At 41.9% G+C, this 19,478-nt stretch overlaps 1 protein-coding gene across 3 annotated transcripts in view; it reads left to right on the top strand.

Moving 5' to 3' along the window:
* The window catches only part of LOC108411445 (protein unc-13 homolog C-like), a 331,641-nt gene that overhangs the window by 296,567 nt on the left and 15,596 nt on the right, over positions 1-19,478 (top strand). For all 3 annotated transcript variants that reach the window (XM_037539851.1, XM_037539850.1, XM_037539852.1), the window contains one exon: positions 8,605-8,752. In XM_037539851.1, coding sequence (XP_037395748.1) covers positions 8,605-8,752 — 148 coding nt within the window. The remainder of the gene's footprint in view (positions 1-8,604; positions 8,753-19,478) is intronic.

Below are 19,478 nucleotides of genomic sequence, written 5' to 3'. Positions count from 1 at the left end.
GAACGATCAATAAGCTGGACGTCCATGTTTATTGATTAGATGAGAGAAGCTGAGACCTTTACCCTTCGTAGCTTTTCACCGCGAGTGAGTTGAGTGAGCTTGCCTCTGACCTGTGTTTATGGCTCCAGTCCCAGCTGATGGCCACCGTGTTTGTACACTTGACCCAGGCTTTTAACCTCAAGTTAGCAGCCCTGCAGTTGGTGAATGTAGTTCAAAGCATTAGTGAAATGGCTAAATGGAAAGTGGAGGCATTAGATGTCAAATAAAATCAGCACTGTCTGACCAGAAACCGCTGGTGGACGCTGATGACCAGCATGATTACAGTCAAATCAGGTCTTTTGGAATTACGTCTCATATTAATCATTTTATACGCAGTAATGATCAGTACAATGATTTCAAATGTTAGAACCAAAACACAGATTTATTTCATATTTAAAGAATTTTGGAGGTTAGAAATTGAATGATAAATAATACACAATTAAAAATAATAATCTTATATCTCTTAAAGTGATATAGTAAGTAATAATATTAGGAGTAAAATAGTTGCCTCAGGATTTACCGTGTTTATAATATGATATTCTGGATATTAATTTTATCAGAGAGGAACCCTCAGGGCCTTGTGTTGATTTTTAAGAACATTTCTAGGAATGGATTTTTGCTTATTTGTATTTGAACTTGTATTATACTACTATACATATTACAGTAGCACTTGGTTTCAAGCTTTGGTTGGAAACAAAAGGATTAAAATCATTAAAAGCCCAATGGAAATGGTTGATTCAGGGTTGTTTTGTCTGTAGTATCAAGGTACAGTGCATCTGCAGCATTCACAGCGCTTCACTTGTTACAGCCTTATTCCAAAATGGATTAAATTCATTTTTCCCCTCAAAATTCTACACACACAATACCCCATAATGACAAAGTGGAAAACATTTGTTTGAATGTTTTGCAAATTTACTAAAAAATAAAATAAAATAAAAATCACATGTGCATAAATTTTCACAGCCTTTGTTCAATACTTTGTTGAAGCACCTTTGGCAGCAATTACAGCCTCAAGTCTTCTTGAGTATGATGCTACAAGCCTGGCACAACTATGTTTGGGCACTTTCTCCCACTCTTCTTTGCAGAACCTCTCAAGCTCCATCAGGTTGGATGGGGGAGCATCGGTGCACAGCCATTTTCAGATCTCTCCAGAGGTGTCCAATCAGGTTTCAGTCTGGACTCTGGCTGGGCCACTCAAGAACATTCACAGAGTTGTCCCAAAGCTACTCCTTTGTCACCTTGGCTGTGTGCTTAGGGTCAATGTCCTGTTGGAAGATGAACCTTCGCCCTAGTCTGAGGTCCAGAGCCCTGACTAGTCTCCCAGTTCCTGCTGCCACAGCATGATGCTGCAACCACCATGCTTCACTGTAGGGATGGTATTGTCCAAGTGATGAGCAGTGCCTGGTTTCCTCCAAACATGACGCTTGGCATTCAGGCCAAAGAGTTCAATCGTTGTTTCATCAGACCAGAGAAGTTTGTTTCTCATGGTCTGAGACTCCTTCAGGTGCCTTTTGACAAACTCCAAGCAGGCTGTGGCTTTTACTGAGGAGTGGCTTCTGTCTGGCCACTCTACCATACAGGCCTGATTGGTGGAGTGCTGCAGAAATTATTGTCCTTCTGGAAGGTTCTCCTCTCTCTACACAGCAATGCTGAAGCTCTGTCAGAGTGACCCTTGGGTTCTTGGTCATTGTAACGGTGTATGATGTTTAGCACTTCAAAACTTTTTATGCTTTCTATATGATTTCTTGGTCATTTTAGAATCATCTGCACTTCATATATCTGGACACTTCTCAAATCTTCAAAACTTCCATGTCCATGTTTCTTACTCATTATTTGAAAGGCATAAAGTTGCACAGTGCTGCTATATTAGAATTGTTTTATGTACTAGTCTGCGATGAAATTGTTTTTTGTTTTATCATGAAATCATGAGGACTTGCCTTACTCTGTCGCTTCAAACCAAAGCAGAGCTTGTCCAGCATCTATGAGACAGATTTGCTGAAAAGGTCAGACACTAAGCCTTAATGTACCGACAACCGAATAACTCCAACAAAATCAAGTGTAGAAAGTTTTAAAGTTAAATAAATACACTCCTGTCCACTTCATCAGACTCCTACCTCATATTTCCACTTACCGACCACTTTATGAGGTCCACCTGCCTTCCAAAAGTGTCCACACAGTCCATCTAAGCGAATTCAGCTGCTTGAAAGTGCACCCATTGCTAATACAGGAGTTCAATTGTGCACTCACGGCTTGTGTAATCTCCAGAGAAAAGCACTGATGAATAGAACGGTACAGTACAGGCTCTGAAGCAGCCATATAACCTAATGTCACCATGTTCAGTGCCAAGCGTGGGCTACAGGGGTTTAACCTCTTAAAATCCCTTTCTTATTTCATACAAAGGCTTTTAATCCAGTAACTACAGGGACTTCAATGCAAACTGGGTGAGCTATGCTTAGACTATAGAAGTGCATAATGAATATTTAGCCGTATGAGGGGTTAAAGCCCACAGCATTGGGCTGCGGAGCACTGGAACTGTGTTCACTCCAACTCTGGAGTGATGGAGCTCCATCCAAAATCTTTTGGATGAGCTATTCAGAACTGATCATCCAATATTAGCCTGACTTCACTAATGCTCAGTCAAATTCTAACATCTAGTGTAAAGTCTTCCCAGAAGAGTCGAGGCTGTTACTGCAGGAAATGAGGACAAACTGATCATTAATACCCAGAAGAAGAAATGCTGTGTCCACAGACACAAAGGACCAATCCCATTTCTTCTTTTTACCCCAACAATGAGTCTTTGGTGATACGAGGCTGAAGTCAGATATTCACCAGTTCTTGTTCGAATTTTCCCGTTCCAACTTGAATGCAGCAGCGGTTACATTCGGGCGCTTCAGGCGTCAGAACTGCCGGACTATTTAAGGCAGAACAGGAAAGTTAGTTAGCTAGCCCACAAAAACATTAGCATACTTTAACGATTTTTACGCTTGTTACAAAGAAAACAACCGTAATACACTGAAAAGACATTAAGATAGTACAATGATTACCGTCATTTTCTAACGAAGAAAATACTGACATTTGCGGGTTTCTTTGGTCACTCACATGGCCATCTTGCTGGTCTTTCTTTTTTTCCCATAGCACTCTGGAGTCTCTGAAAGATCTCCGTCTGGAGGGTCATGTAGCCCTAACACTTCGCCCTACTCCTCTATCTCAACAATTGAGACGCCCTAACCCTAGACATGACCGTGCAAAACAGAGGACTAAGTGGTGGGAGCAAGGGGTTAAATGGGCCTAAAGTAGGTTTGTCAGTCAGGGTTTAAGCCCAGTCCTGGACCGTGCTGATCTTGCAATGTTAAAGCTCTATTCAGAATGCTGTGTAGTCCAGGACAGGGCTTAGTCCCACTCTCAGAAACTGGCCCATAGTGTCGGTCCACTATATAGATGTCCACTTACACACTGTAGCTCATCTGTTGGCGCACATTTTATCACCATATTCTTGTACCATATTGTTTCTGACCACCGGCCAATTGCTGTCCAGATATTATTTGGGTAGTGGTCCGTTAACAGCACAGCAGTGACACTGACATGGTTGTGTATGTGGTGCAGAAACAGCTAGAGGATGACAAGAGAGGGGTTTCTGATAAAGTGGTTGGCAAGTAACGTTCTGTCATGTCTATTTTGTCCACTCTTTGTTGGACACACTACTGTAGATGTGCCTGCACAGAAGCAGCTCTGGCTGCTGTTATTAAAGAGGTCACTCGAGGCATGTAATCCTCTAGAGGATCAGCCCACACTGGGTAATATCTGACCGAGCCAGGAGCAGCACAGGATCATAATGTGGTTGATGAAATGTATAGAAGCACATTAATATAGTTTTTCTAAGACTTATGCAACAGCACAAGAGAGCAATGTGCAGCGCAGCATTGTAGCATCCATAGACCAACCCCAGGGCACCTGGTCTTTGAGTTACACAATCACTGGATATGGGACGGTTTTGTAGTGGAATTAAGCTGGCATGTCTGACCGGTTGCAAGCACTACACATAAGGGAGGAAGTTAGTCAATCCTGTCAGCTGCTATGTGATTGAATAAAGTTTATAGTTTGTCGTTTAGCAAAAAAAAGAAGAAAATTTTTAATTTATACAGTTTTCCTTCATCTCTCAAATGTAGTCAGTCAGCCAAGACATGTTTGGCATCTGTTTCTTTAGCGTAATTGACCAGTGATAGAAGATTATACCCAGAGGCTCTACCTAATAAGCAACATAAGCAGCTGCTTAGGGCTCTGTGGTCATTTTTACTTTATAGAATTACCATATGTATTGCATTTAAACTCTGCAAGCAGTGGAAATTGTCCAATTAAGATTTTTATTTCCCTTTGGTATTTAGGTAAATACAGCCAAGAGAGCTCTCCCACTGGTTAAGACTTCAGGAGCTGAACCGAAGGCCTTACTTGTTAGATTTACTGCCAAATAATTTACAAGCTTCGACTGTCCATGTTTAATTTAGAACTGCCAAAAATGTTCATGCACTGGTGTTAGCTAAGTGCTAAAACACTAGAAGAAATCTCATAACGATGAAACAGCGCATCATACATACAGTGTCAGAAACCATATAAGCAATTCATTTAGATGTTCGGTTTGCAAGGTGCTAACTGGTGGGGTATAACCGCCTCGTAGCTCCACTCCAACACCAAAAAGGCAAAGTTCAAACACCGAACATGTTTTGGCGGATCGAGTGTTGGGTAAGGAGGAAAACGGTGTAAATGAGGTTTTTTGGCTATTCTGTGTTTGGAACACGTTCCTCATTAATTCCACTGCAACCTTTACAGGATGACTCTTTTATCCTGGGGTAATTATCTAACGGCCTCTTGACACTTTTGTGTAAACCCCTAAAAACACTTTGCCTTGTTTATTCTCTTGTGAATTATTGAAGTGTTTCAGCGACGCCCCTGTCAATAGTACACAGCCTAATCTGCACTGATGGCGCCACAAGACAAACAATATAAACGATTCATTATTAGCGGCTAAATTAGGCTTCGGCTCAAAATCCCGCCGGCTGTGGCCAGTCGTCTCCTTTTAGCTAAATTGCAGAGCATTGTTTGCAAGGTCTAATTGGCAGGAGAGTGAAGGGTCTGAAAGAGCACCTGACAAAGGATCACATCTCAATCAACCAGAGAGAGAGAGGGAGGGAGGGAGGGAGGGAGGGAGAGAGAGGGAGAGAGAGAGCAGCAGAGAGAGAGAGGGAGGGAGGGAGAGAGAGGGAGAGAGAGAGCAGCAGAGAGAAAGGAAGGCAAGAGTGAGAAAAAAGCAGAAAAGTAAAGTGGAATAAGAATAAGGCGAAAGAGCGACAACATTTAACCCTTAGAAGTCTATCATCCTTTTACTATGCTAATTGAATATTAACACATATATCATTACATGCATGGTTATATAATTACATTTACATTTGATTTACAGCACTGGGCAAAGGTCAGAGAGCAGCCTTAATTTATTTAATTTCTAGTTAAAAGCTACTCATTTTTCAGCATTAGAAGTAAAACACTAAAGCTTCAACAACTAAATCTTCTGACAGCTATTCTGTGTTCAGTGTGTGACTCTTTCCCTTCATCACAGCTTCCGTTCTCTTCAGGAGACTCACTTTCAGCTCCTCTGAGAACCTGCAGACACGTCTCCACAGCTCAGTCCTAGAAGCTGGTTGATGATTTTCTGAAGTAATCAAACCCATTCCGTGGTGCTGAGGTCTGGACTCTGGGGTGGTCAGTCCATCGTTCAGCTTCTTTGTTTGATGTGTCCGTCTCCTTTTCTCAGTGAGGTTCTTCTTGATCAGCTACACGTCCTTTCAGACCCACAGCGCTGAGTGGTCTCCTCACAGTGGAAGGATGGACAGAAACACCTGTGGATGTTTTCAGACACACACACACACCACACAGACACACACACACACAGATACACACACACAAACACACACCACACAGATACACACACACAAACACACACCACACAGATACACACAAACACACAGACACACACCACACAGACACACACACACAGATACACACACACAAACACACACCACACAGATACACACACACACACACCACACAGACACACTACACAGACACACACACACACACAGATACACACACACACACACACATACCTAAGGTGTTGTTCACCTACACAAATATACACACACTTAAAGCTGTTTTCAGGAAATGCACATCTAGTTTATATTTAATAGCCCTTTTGACTGGAAATCAAATAAATCATAGATGGTCTCTGACGTTTGCACAGTACTATGTTTTATTTGAACAGGTTTGCATCGGCACTTCTGTTTTTTTGTTCTATTTTTTAATATCAAAAAATGTAAAAGATGTTAAAGAACTCTTATCAAATACAAATCATTATAAAAAAACTCTTCCACTCATAAACACAGAGGTGGTGCAGATTGAAAGTGTAGAATCAACACTTCACACATTTGCTCCCCTTATTTAGATGAACTATGAGTCAGAAATGATTTATATAAAATTTCAACATGCTTTTGTTATCGGTGGCACTGACAGAGGCTTGTAAAGAGCGGGCAATGGCCTTTACTAGCTCTCAGACAGAGCTGACAACTCAGTCTACCTTAATCGCTCCAGATGATCAACAAACAGGGATTAGATTATGGTCCCTCTGGCAGCATTTGGCTAATCTGTTATTGTCCAGAGTGCTAATGCAGTAAAATCCGGCAAGTCCATTTGATGAAAATATCACACTTGCACAAAAACCTGACTGCTTCTCATTTAATCACTCTCCACTCACTAATGAGAAATCACCCTGTGTGTGTGTGTGTGTGTGTGTGTGTGTGTGTGTGTGTGTGTGTGTGTGTGTGTGTGTGCGTGCGTGTGTGTGTGTGTGTGCGCATTTGTCTTTGTACAGCTTTGTAGTACATCCACAGAAAGGACTAGTCTACAGAAAAAGCAAAATCATTTCTTGTTTGTCTACTGAGTTTAAGACTGGGATTAGGTTGAGGATTAGTATTAGGAAACTCCTACCACATATAGGTACACACCTGTCATCTTAATCACATTACAAATAAAGAGGGATTCTAGAGTGATAGAAAACCCGTAGAATTTGGTAAAAACCCTGAGCCAACATGAACTCCACACTACACCCTAAATCTGCCCTCTCATTATTTAGTCACTATATTAATACAATTTCAACTTTTCTGCCTTTTATAGCTTTTTGTGGTTGTGTTGTTTGATCGTGAGGCTCAAAATCTTACACACAATGCAGTGATTGGATCTGCTTGTAGCAGTGAGTCTTACAGGTAAACCTTATATACACATACACAGGCATATATCGCTGCTGTGGGAACAAAACCTCGTTTCTCCAAAATGGGAACTTTACAGGAAAAGGAAAAAACCTACTCCACTTTAAATGCAAGTCAATGGAACCAGACGTGTTTACAAGTCATTTTGGGTCATTTCTTTTTGTCCAATCATCATCGAATTTACACACAATGTAAAGGCCGACAGGCATTTTCAGATTTTTACAAAAATCAAAAACAACAAAAATGGAGATACAAGGTTTTGTTCCGACAGCAGCGATATGTATTATTCAAATGGGACATATTATTACTACTTATAGGTATATACGTATTGCTGCTGGTTCCATTTTTGCCGTTTTACAGTTTTTGGCATAATTTGAAAATGCCTCTTGCTCTTTACATTATGTGTGAAATTCATGAAGATTGAACCAAAACAAACAGCCCCAAATAACATGGACAAAAATTCTGGTTCCATTGACTTCCATTAAAAATAAAGCATGTTTTTTCCTTCTCCTGTAAAGTCACCATGTCGGAGATACGAGGTTTTCTTCCGACAACAGTGATACGTATATAATACATACAGGATTCCCCATCCTGACATTCCGTAAAGACATTTATGTGTCTGTGATAAATCTGCCTGATGTGGCCATAGCTTGTGTTTTCTTTTTCCCAAGGAAGTCTTTGTGTCTCCAGAGTGAAAACGTTTTCAAGAGAGCTCAAAGGCGTTTGCATTTTTGTACACAAGGTGTTTGGAGTTGATTTGGCGCTGTTGCTTCCCAAAGCTGTGAAATCCCCAAAGGGAAGTGTCAGGTTTCCGTTTATGTAAAAGAGAAAAAGTCAGAGCTGTGAAGCTGTCAGAACTGGAAACAGTGCATTTTCACATCAACATCATATCATGTCTCAGCACACTGCAGAGAAAACGCCTGATGTTGCCATGCAGCATTGCAGTATACATGAACATAGTGTTAAATGTTCCTTTCTTCACAGTGGGTAGTGAATATATCAGATATGTTCCTGCTTATGAGCTCCACCAGCCTTATAGCATCTATATAAATGTGAACAACAGCAGACTGTAGCCCGTCTCTTTTTCAGCCCCCCTCATTGAGTAAATGTATTTGGAATACACTCTCACTGCCCACCTTCATGAGCCAGTTTGTTACGATCCCTTTGTGAGATCAGGTCGTTCTGCATTAGTCTCACAGCCTTGAGTGGAGTAAAGCTTTTCAGCAACTAACCCATTGACCTCTCTCCTTCACAGCAATATTTCCATGCAGGCGGAAACGGCCTGAAGAAAACCTTCCTGGAGAAGAGTCCTGACCTGAAGTCCCTGAAGTACGCGCTCAGCCTTTACACCCAACCCACAGATGCCTTGATCAAGAAATATATATGCACCCAGACCTCTCAAGGTAAGGCTATATAGTACATTTTTAAAAGTACCATTAAAGCAAAACATCAAAATAAAATTAAAATACATTCAAATGAATGTAATGGATACGGAGTAATGAACATACACTCATCTGCCACTTTATTAGGTACAATTCAATTGCTTGTTAACACAAATAGCTAATCAGCCAATCACACGGCTGCAACTCAGTGCATTTAGGCATGTAGAGGTGGTCAAGACAACTTGCTGAAATGCAGACCGAGCATCAGAACGGGGAAGAAAGGGGACTTTGAACGTGGCGTGGTTGTTGGTGCCAGACGGGCTGGTCTGAGTATTTCAGAAACTGCTGATCTGCTGGGATTTTCACGCTCAACCATCTCTAGGGTTCACAGAGAACAGTCCCAAAAAAGAGGAAATATCCAGTGAGCGGTCAGTTGTGTGGACGAAAATGCCTTGTTGATGTGAGAGGTCAGAGGAGAATGGGCAGACTGGTTCCAGATGATAGAAAGGCAGCAGTAACTCAAATAACCAACCAGAATCTCTGAGGAACGTTTCCAACACCTTGTTGAAAGTTTCACCTCTATTAAAAGAGACGCAGCATTCGCACAAGTCATGGTGCTTTATTTTCCAGCTGATTTCGCCAACAGCCAAGCAGTTTTGACCTAACAGCTTGCTCTATAACTAGTCTAGCACTCTCTCAGCTCTCTCACATACAGACCCCGTTTACACCTGGTCACTTCATGTGTCTGGATTGTATTCTGATTAGATTTTATCCACATGAATTTACACTTGGTAGTCAAATGTGTCTCTGTTATTCAGACTGAAATCCGATTGCTGTGTGGGATGGAACATTCAAGTCCACTCATTGTGCAGCAACCAATTACCATTTATTAATTTGTTTGGCCACTTAGACTGTAGGTTGTTTTCCACAGTAGCATCTGTCCATATTGCGTCCATGTGACACAGATCACATGCCCAGTAGCGTACCACATGTAGAGGAGTTTCAGTTGTATTGGGAGGGGTTTAGGTTGAACAAGGAGGGGGTTTGTTTGTACTGGGAGAAGTTTTAGTTGTTCTGGGAGGGGTTTTGATTGTATAGGGAAGAGGTTTGGTTGTACTGGGAGGAGGTTTGGTTGTATTAGGAGGGGTTTCAGTTGTTCTGGAAGGGGTTTTGATTGTATAGGGAAGAGGTTTGGTTGTACTGGGAGGAGGTTTGGTTGTATTAGGAGGGGTTTCAGTTGTTCTGGGAGGGGTTTTGATTGTATAGGGAAGAAGTTTGGTTGTACTGGGAGGAGGTTTGGTTGTATTAGGAGGGGTTTCAGTTGTTCTGGGAGGGGTTTTGATTGTATAGAGAAGAGGTTTGGTTGTACTGGGAGGAGGTTTGGTTGTATTAGGAGGGGTTTCAGTTGTTCTGGAAGGGGTTTTGATTGTATAGGGAAGAGGTTTGGTTGTACTGGGAGGAGGTTTGGTTGTATTAGGAGAGGTTTCAGTTGTTCTGGGAGGGGTTTTGATTGTATAGGGAAGAGGTTTGGTTGTACTGGGAGGAGGTTTGGTTGTATTAGGAGGGGTTTCAGTTGTTCTGGGAGGGGTTTTGATTGTATAGGGAAGAGGTTTGGTTGTACTGGGAGGAGGTTTGGTTGTATTAGGAGGGGTTTCAGTTGTTCTGGGAGGGGTTTTGATTGTATAGAGAAGAGGTTTGGTTGTACTGGGAGGAGGTTTGGTTGTATTAGGAGGGGTTTCAGTTGTTCTGGGAGGGGTTTTGATTGTATAGGGAAGAGGTTTGGTTGTACTGGGAGGAGGTTTGGTTGTATTAGGAGAGGATTCAGTTGTTCTGGGAGGGGTTTTGATTGTATAGGGAAGAGGTTTGGTTGTACTGGGAGGAGGTTTAGTTGTATTAGGAGGGGTTTCAGTTGTTCTGGAAGGGGTTTTGATTGTATAGGGAAGAGGTTTGGTTGTACTGGGAGGAGGTTTGGTTGAGGTGGTTGAGCAGTCAGATTTGTGGCTGGTAAATAAATCTTGGAGTGTGTTTACACTTGCATGTTTATGTGCCTGGCTCTTATTCAAATATAATCTTGGTACTTAAGGAAGTGAATTTCTTGAAGTGACCAGGTATAAACAGGCTCATATACACCCACCCTTAGTTTGGTTCCCAGCCCCACTCTCTACAATAAGTGTCTACAGTAAAACAAACCAAGTGCAATAAATTCTGGGCAACACATAACCCAAAACTACCATACCAAAACTTTTCTTTCCTTTTACTCCAGTTCTATCCATCAGGCTGAATGTTCTTCTGTAACATAATGCTCATTATTTAAAGAGCACCAAACTTGAGGCAGCTGAGCTGCAGGAGAACAGCATTGCTGTAATGACTGACCTTAGCATAACATAAATGCACATACGGTTGAAAGTGAAAGGACACTGAGTCTCTGTCTCTGCTAATTGGCTATAGCTAACATGCAGACACTTCAGCCCAGACAAGAGACGTGTAGCCAAAGTTTTGGGTTCCATAAATGATTTCCTTTCAAATATTGAAAAACTGAATGTTTATTAATTGTATAAAAACATTAGTGCTCCTTGAGGTTGCTAGTGCTGAAGAAACTCATACAGAGAGGGGAGTAAAGCTCAGCAACACCTTTTACATGCCTAATTAAATAACTCATTCTCTTATGACCACTTATCACTGTGCTAGAAAAGATTTGCCTTTTCACCACCTTTCAACAGCAAGGAGGATGCATCCAATTCTTTCAGCTTCTGCTTATCGATTCTGCATTGGATAAAAAAATTCAGCTAAATTAAAGCAGTTACTTCTTTTAGTCAAATTCTGGACCACTGGTCATTTAACACATATTATTTCTCAGTCTGTAAACACAGTGCTGCTCATATCAAGGCATGTTTTTCTGTTGGGGTCATTTTTGGTCTGCATAAGATAACTGGGCCTATAGCTGAATGTCAGAGCTGAGCTGTCAGATACATCAGGACTTGGGATTGAACATGCTCGAGTTTATGTTTGACCGCGACAGATTCAAATCAGCAGAAGGTCGCTCCTCTCTAACTTTTCACCATTATAATTGGAAATGCCTGTGCAGCATACAAACACGGGGCTATTGCAAACAAGCTACAGTCAGAAAAGCAATTATGTTTCCCCATTGTTGGAGAATAGTGCCCACACAGCAGATACATTGGTGTGTGCGTCTAGTTGTGTGCAGCATTGATCAGGATCCATACAAATATAGTGGAGAGGTGTTCAGTTCTAAAGGAGGACACTTGGCCAGGTGTCCTTTCAGCTCTTCAATATGGGCTTTTAGAGGAATGGTTTGGTGAGGGAAAAAAAAAAGTCTTTTAGACAATTTTCAAGTTACTCTCACTCAAGACAGTTGAGCACTGGAGCTAGTAGACCCTCTCCTCCCACTCACCCTGCATCCAGGTCAACATTTCAGGTCACCCAGACATGTTGATGTGGTTTAGGGCAAAATCTGGGCAAAACTGTGTAACTGAACGCTGTGATCATTCCCCCACAGAATGAGTGGGGCGATTTAGAAACATGTATTGGGTTGGGAATTTTTATTTCTTGTTATCTAAAGCACTGCCCGCTGTTTCGCTGTGTTCTTTTTTATAGCTTACAATATATCATGCTGTGTTCTGAGCCATACTGACAAGTCTGTGTGAGCTTAATGAAGACTTGGATGTGCTTTGAGCAGGTTGGGAGAGGCTTGGGGGACGCATTTGTGGAAAAGATGTGGTTGGCAGTTGTTTTCTAGTGTTTGTTAGCCATGTTAGCCTGTTAGCTCCAGCGCTACACTAGAGAAGCATCATTTGGATGCCACTTAAGCCTCAGCTGATCAACTACATCTGCGGTTAGTGGAGAGTTGTGCACATTTGGCTTTTCGTCAGACTACTTGTTTAACAGTAGTTGCATAAATTCACGTTTCTTTCCCTTTTCATCATCATGTCTCTCTCTCTCTCACTCCCTCTCCTCTCTCTCTCACTCTCTCACTCCTCTCTCTCTCACTCTCTCTCTCACTCTCTCTCCTTTTAAACCTTTTAAACCAAACTGACCACAGGATTTAGAAATCCTGTCTCTCTTTTGACCCACTTTAGGTTCACAAAACTCACCTTCATCCTTTCTCTCTGTCGCTCTCTCTCTCTCTCCCTTTCTCTCTCTCTCTCTCTCTCTCTCTCCCTTTCTCTCTCTCTCTCTCTCTCTCTCTTTCCCACTCTCTCTCTCTCTCTCTCTCTCTCTCTCTCTCTCTCTCTCTCTTTCCCACTCTCTCTCTCCCCCCTCCCTCTCTCTCTCTCTTTCCCCCTCTCTCTCTCTCTTTCTCTCTCCCCCCTCTCTCTCTCTCTGCCCCCCTCTTTCTCCCCCCTCCGTCTCTCTCTCTCTCTCTCTCTCTCTCTCTCTCTCATTCTCTCTCTCTGTAGCTATAAGCTGTTTGTTTTCAGTACATGTAAAAAGGTACAGCAGTTCCTTGACCATTCTGCCTTAACGGGACACATGTAGCTGCAAGACTTTGTAGTCAGCTGCAGACAAGCTGGACTGGCGTGGTGATGTCTGGCCTGCAGGTCTTCCAGCACCCAGTCAGGCAGAACGCTGCTCGTTTGTGGGAAGACTTCAGCAGAGGGTAAAGATACAAGCAGCTCTGGTCAGGCGGATGAATACCAAATGCCAGATCAGCCTTTCTCAGCAACTTGGCTACTGCACCAGCTCAGGGGACTCATACGCTGGGCCAGTTTCAGATCAAGGCTTTCAGAGCCAGTGGGGCTCTGTGATCTTTAACTGTTGTTTTAGAATTCCTTCTGTGGTTTTATCATTCACTCACTTTGTTTGTAGAGATTTCACTGTGGCATGAAATTTCTCACTTGACTAGAATTATTATTGAAGTTCTAGAATTCTCAATGTGACTCTACAGTTCTCACTGTGATAGTAGAATTCTCACCTTGGTTCTGTAATTTTATTTTTGGTACTAAAGAAAAACAAATTGGTACTAGAAGTCTGTCTGTGGTACTAGAATTCTAATTGTAAGTCTAGAGTTCTCACCATCATTCTAGAATTCTCACTGTTGTTCTAGACTTTTCACTATGATTGTAGAGTTCTCACCATGATTCTAAACTTGTTCTAGAACGCTAACTGGTTCTAGAATTCTCGCTGTAGTTCTAGTCTTCTCACTATGATTGTAGAGTTTGTATGTGTGTCTAAATTTACTCTGGCATTTTCAGTGTTGTTCTAGAATTCTCAGTGTGGTTCAGGGGTTCTCAGTTATTGTAGAATTCTCACTGTGGTTCTAGAATGCTAACTGTGGTTCTAGTATTCAAACCTTTTGTTTCTGTATGGCACTTTCTAAAGCAGCCATTGTCCTAAAGTAGCTGTCCATAAAATAAGGATGCAGCCCCTTAATATACCTTGCATGGGACAGTGAGGGAGAACCACAGAGAGGAACCAAGACTCAAAAGGAGAAATTCCCCAAGAACATGAGGGAGAACCACAGAGAGGAATCTGACTCAAAAGGAGAAGCACTGAGGGGAACAAGATTGGAGGAATGTGCTGTATTTCTGTGCTGTGTCTCTAATTCAGTCCTCTAACTCACCTGATTCATCTGATGAAGAGCCTGTAATTAGCTGATGAGCTGAATTAGAGCACAAGAAGCACAACAGTAGTTTCCAGAGGATTGGAGTTGGCAAACACTGTGCTGACGAAATGATGAAGCTGGGCTTTTCTATGAGAATGATTAAATGTAGGGACTTTCAAAAAGCTGCTAAGATTATAACAACATCAGGCTTGTAGCAAGCAAGCAAGCAAAATTTATTTATATTGCGCTTTTTACAACAGGTGTTGTCACAAAGCAGCTTTACAGAACAATCAGTATTACAGAGAGAAGAGAAAAGAAGAAAGAAAATCCGGGTCCGAGCCCCCAAGAGCGTCGCCAGCGGCGACGGTGGCAAGGAAAACTCCGTAAAAGAGGAAGAAACCTTGAGAGGAACCAAGACTCAGAAGGGGAACCCATCCTCCTACGTTCGACACCGGATAGCAAACGTTAGTATAAAGTATTATAGTACAAAGTGGGAAAAGAGAAGATCTGAGGGTGAGGACTGCACAGCGCTGTACAGCAAGAAGCTCAGTGGTGGTCAAACCGGTCCAGAAGGCTGGTGAGCAGCGGCACCAATCAAGGCAGTAGAGGCAACAGCATCAGACGCACAGGATGGGCAGCTGATCAGCTCGGCAGAGAAAGGAGAAGAAAAAACAGAGTTAGTACTGTAAAGAGTGGCTGACCACAGATCACAGTAAAACAGAGCAGTGGAGACTCCAGCAGGTCCAGACCTGACAGGGAAGACTAGTCACCAAATGCTTGACTGTACAAATAAGTTTTTAGCCTAGACTTAAAGATTGGGGCTGTGTCTGATTCCCGAACATTGGCAGGAAGATTATTCCAGAGCTGGGGGGCTTTGTATGAGAAAGCTCTCCCCCCTGATGTAACTTTATTTATTCTAGGTACCAGTAGTAAGCCAGCACCTTGTGATCTAAGTAGGCGTGATGGTTCATAGTAGGAGAGGAGCTCACTCAGGTACTGAGGGGCGAGCCCGTTTAGAGCTTTATAGGTCAGTAATAGAATTTTATAATCAATGCGAAATTTAACTGGTAACCAGTGCAGGGCTGATAAAACTGGACTAATATGGTCAAACTTCCTAGTCCTTGTGGCTTGATCTTTAATGTAAGCTGTAGATAGTAGGACAGCCAGATAAACTCCATTCATAAAAGACAGACTAATCAGGAAACTGAAGTGAAATGAAACTGAAAGGGACCAAAGTTTAAAAGGAGAAAGTCTCTGAGAGCGTAAGGAAGAGCCACTGACAGAAATTAGCACTCAAAAAGAGAAACTCACTAAGAACATGAGGAAGAACAACTAAGAGCAGCTAACACTCTGAAGGAGGAACTTCCAAAGAACATGAGAACAAACCAATAAGAGGAATCAAGACTCAAAAGGAGCAACACAGTAAGAGCGTTAGAGAACCAATGAGAGGAAACAAGATTCAAAAAAGGGAAGTCCCTAAAAGCATGAGGAAGAACCACTGAGAAGAATCAAGACTCAAAAAGAGCAACTCCCTAAGATTATGAGGAAGAACCACTGAGAAGAATCAAGACTCAAAAAGAGGAACTCCCTAAGATTATGAGGAAGAACCACTGAGAAGAATCAAGACTCAAAAAGAGCAACTCCCTAAGATTATGAGGAAGAACCACTGAGAAGAATCAAGACTCAAAAAGAGGAACTCCCTAAGATTATGAGGAAGAACCACTGAGAAGAATCAAGACTCAAAAAGAGGAACTCCCTAAGATTATGAGGAAGAACCACTGAGGGAAACCAAGACTCAAAAGGAGGAATTCTATAAAAACTTGGTTAAAAACGACTAAGGAGGAGCCAGTCTCCGAAGAAGGAACTCCCTAAGTGCATGAGGAAAAACCATTGAGAGGAACCAAGACTCAAAGGGGGAACTCTCTAAGAGTATAAGGAAGAACCACTGAGAGGAACCAAGACTGCAAAGGAGGAACTCTTGTAGAGCATGAGGATGAACCACTGAGAGGAACTAAGACTCAAATGCAGGATCTCAGTAAAATCATGAGGAAGAACCAGTAAGAGAAATCAAGACTTAAAAGAGGGAATTCTACAAGAACATGAGAAAGAACCACTGAGAGAAACCAAGACTCCAAAACGGAACTCCCAAAGAACTTGAAAAAAAAAACAGTGACAGGAACCATGGTTCAAAAAGAGAAGCTCCCTGAGAGAATTAGGAAGAACCACAGAGAGGAACCAAGACCCAAAAGTAAAAAAAAAAACTGAAGATCATAAGAAAAAAAAAAACCCTGAAGGAAACCAAGACACAGAAGTGTAGCCCCTCTCCCTCTGGGCTGGTCAGTGCCCGTTTTGAACATGGTGGTGTGCCCGTATTCATTAACAGCTATGGATGATCACAACCATGTGCTTCTGTCCTAATGCTGAGTCTCAGTCTGTGCTGTCATACTGAGTTTTCATTCAACCAGGTCAGGAGGTGAATTAACTTAGACACTTGAGTTAACTCCACCTTGATTGATCCATAACGTCAGCCGGATCACTCAATATTTATTCATTTAAGTGGCATGTTCCCAGCCTTCCGCCAGATTCTGAGTCAGCAGGCGGTTCTCGCTGTTTCCGGCAGTGCCTGAAGGACAAGAGCAATCACACAAAAGGACACATTTCCTCACCACTTACCTTGACGTTTGCGTTCTACGTCTGAGAAAGCACCTGGCTGCCAGCTCTCGTTTGACTCCTGTGACATTTTTTCCCTCCATTCTGTCTGGATGTGGCGTAGGACGAAAGGGTGATGTCCAACAAACAGCGACGGATGCCGTCCAGGAAGCCAATAAATTACAGTACAATAAATTACATGGAATTCTGAAAGGAGAGCAGGATAGGCCGTGGCCATTGGAAATGGTTTGAGGAAAAAAATACTGAAGGTCTTTTTAAATGTCCCATGACAGCCACTATTGATTCCTCCCGGGGAGAGTGAAATGCTGGCCCGTGCTTCTGTTTTTATAGTCACTCCGAAACAACCCTACAGTTTTACTTAGTGTTTCTCAAATGAACTCTGACAACTCTTTGTTTACTTTTATGTTCTGTCCTTTAGTACATGCTAAACAGTGTACAGTCAAATCCCATTTGAAGTGGCCAGACTTCTTATATCTGCTACCTTGTACCTCCATTCACTGTCCATGTTATTAGAAACACCCTGTGACTATTTAATCACTGAGCTTTTCCACCAGCATTCAAAATTCTAGAGCGATGGTGGAGCAGGGCTACTACAAACTGTGCGGCAACAGATGGTGTAAAATCTCTAACTATACATCAGTAACGTGGACCTACAAGAGAGGGTTTCTAATTAAATGTGCGGTGAGCATAAATTGCCTGAAAGGTCAGTGTGTCTTTACGAGCTCTATAACAGAGCCGGTTTATGAGGAAACTGGCCACTTCCTATTTCCCCTGTTATATCAAAAACAGGACAGCAAAACACAAGCAAGTCCTCAATGAATGGGGATTGTTTTTAACCCCTTGCCCAGAATTTTCCTTTAATTTTAGAAAGCAGAAGGATGTATTTCACAAAAAAAAGCAAGGAAAACTCACCTGAATGTTTCCTTTCCTCTACAACAAACTGAGTGCTGATTGATTAGCATTACGGTTACTGAGTTCCGATTGGTTAGCAGTACCACTACTGAGTCGTTGGTTTGCGAGCAGAGCAGCTCATTGGCTGTTTGTGCTGATGTCATAGACGTATAGCAATAACTGCTATAACTGTAGTTCAAAAAGGTGGTGTTAAAATGTTTCATGCCGTTCTCTGCTCAGGATATTAACTATGATTTTGCTCAAATGTTGCATCTTTACCCATTCAGTGTTCACTCGGGAGCGCCCTCTAGCATTTGAGAAACCCAGAAGACATTACAAAATGGTAATTCTCCTCTCTACAAGTTCTCTATAATATACATCAGAAAATTATCGCTGAGTTAGCCTCCTTCAGTAGGCCCCCTAGTGGCCATCCTGCCCGCTGACTGGAACTTGTTTGAGAAATTTTTAATTAATATAATCAAATAAAATATTTGTCATAACTCTGCTATTGAATGGACTAGGATCGTTGTGCTCTGTATTGAGCTGCTAGCAAGCAATGAGTGGTTAAGGGGGGGGTTGAAAACCCCCTGCTGTGAAAAATAATTCACACCTCAACGCAAAGACGACTGTGGCGAGATAAAACTGCTGCTTCCTTCATATCAATCCTGCAGAGCTGACACAACAAACGGCTTTTATATAAAAGACACTTTTATAAAGCTTATAAAACTACAAAGATGACAATAGTTCACCAAATCCATAGATTATCTCTCCAAAACCGGCAGAAATTGCATTTCATGACTGCTGTGAAAAAAGTTAAACGTATATTCTTCAGCAGGAAACTTTGGCGCAAATGTAGAATAGCTCCTTGTAAAATGTTTGTCAATGTTCAACCTTTTACGAAGCTGAAGTCAGCTTCTCATTCGCCAGCTTCTTGTTTGAATTTTCCCGTTCCACCTTAAATGCCGTCTGAGGGGCCAGAATGCAGCTGTATTTCTGTATTTCCTTCTTGCTTGATGAGCCTGATCTGGACAGAGTCTGAGAGGAATCACATCCCCTCCACTTCTTAGTAGCAGTATGGAAAAGGACCATCAAAACACTTTTAACCCTTGGAATTCTAGAGCTGTTGTTGTTGTTGTTGTTTTGCTGTACATTCGATTCGCATAATTTTTTTAACGTACATAAATGCAGTATTACGTAATTAATTGCATAGTCTGAATCTGACTTACATTCATGTTTAATTTGCTGTCTGTATGTACAGTTTTGATTGTGCACATCCATTTTTCCATCAAATCATAATAACCCATAAACCCAAATATAGATCCAGCTGTGAAAAACGTTAAACATTAAACAAATGGAGCACAACCTCACCATTTAATCTGAACTCTTGATGCTGCAGTCACAGTGAATTGCCTCAATAGTGTTAGATACTCTCCCTTCTCTGTTAAATGTCATGCAGTGTTTGAAATGCAATTGATAGTTTGCATCATTTGCTTTGTCTGAAGTCTCAGTGTAAAAAGGCCCCAGCCTTGTGCTGATTGCACTGCTGCTCAGAGTTTATTTCCCCTGGTTTACAGTTTAATTTATGTGCGTCTTTATTTTTCTTCCCCTTCCCGCATTTGATTG

This window comes from Pygocentrus nattereri, chromosome 7 (genome assembly GCF_015220715.1).
Source record: "Pygocentrus nattereri isolate fPygNat1 chromosome 7, fPygNat1.pri, whole genome shotgun sequence".
Taxonomy (NCBI): Eukaryota; Metazoa; Chordata; class Actinopteri; order Characiformes; family Serrasalmidae; genus Pygocentrus; species Pygocentrus nattereri.
The sequence above is the reverse complement of the archived record's forward strand: the minus strand, read 5'-3'. Positions and strand labels throughout refer to the sequence as shown.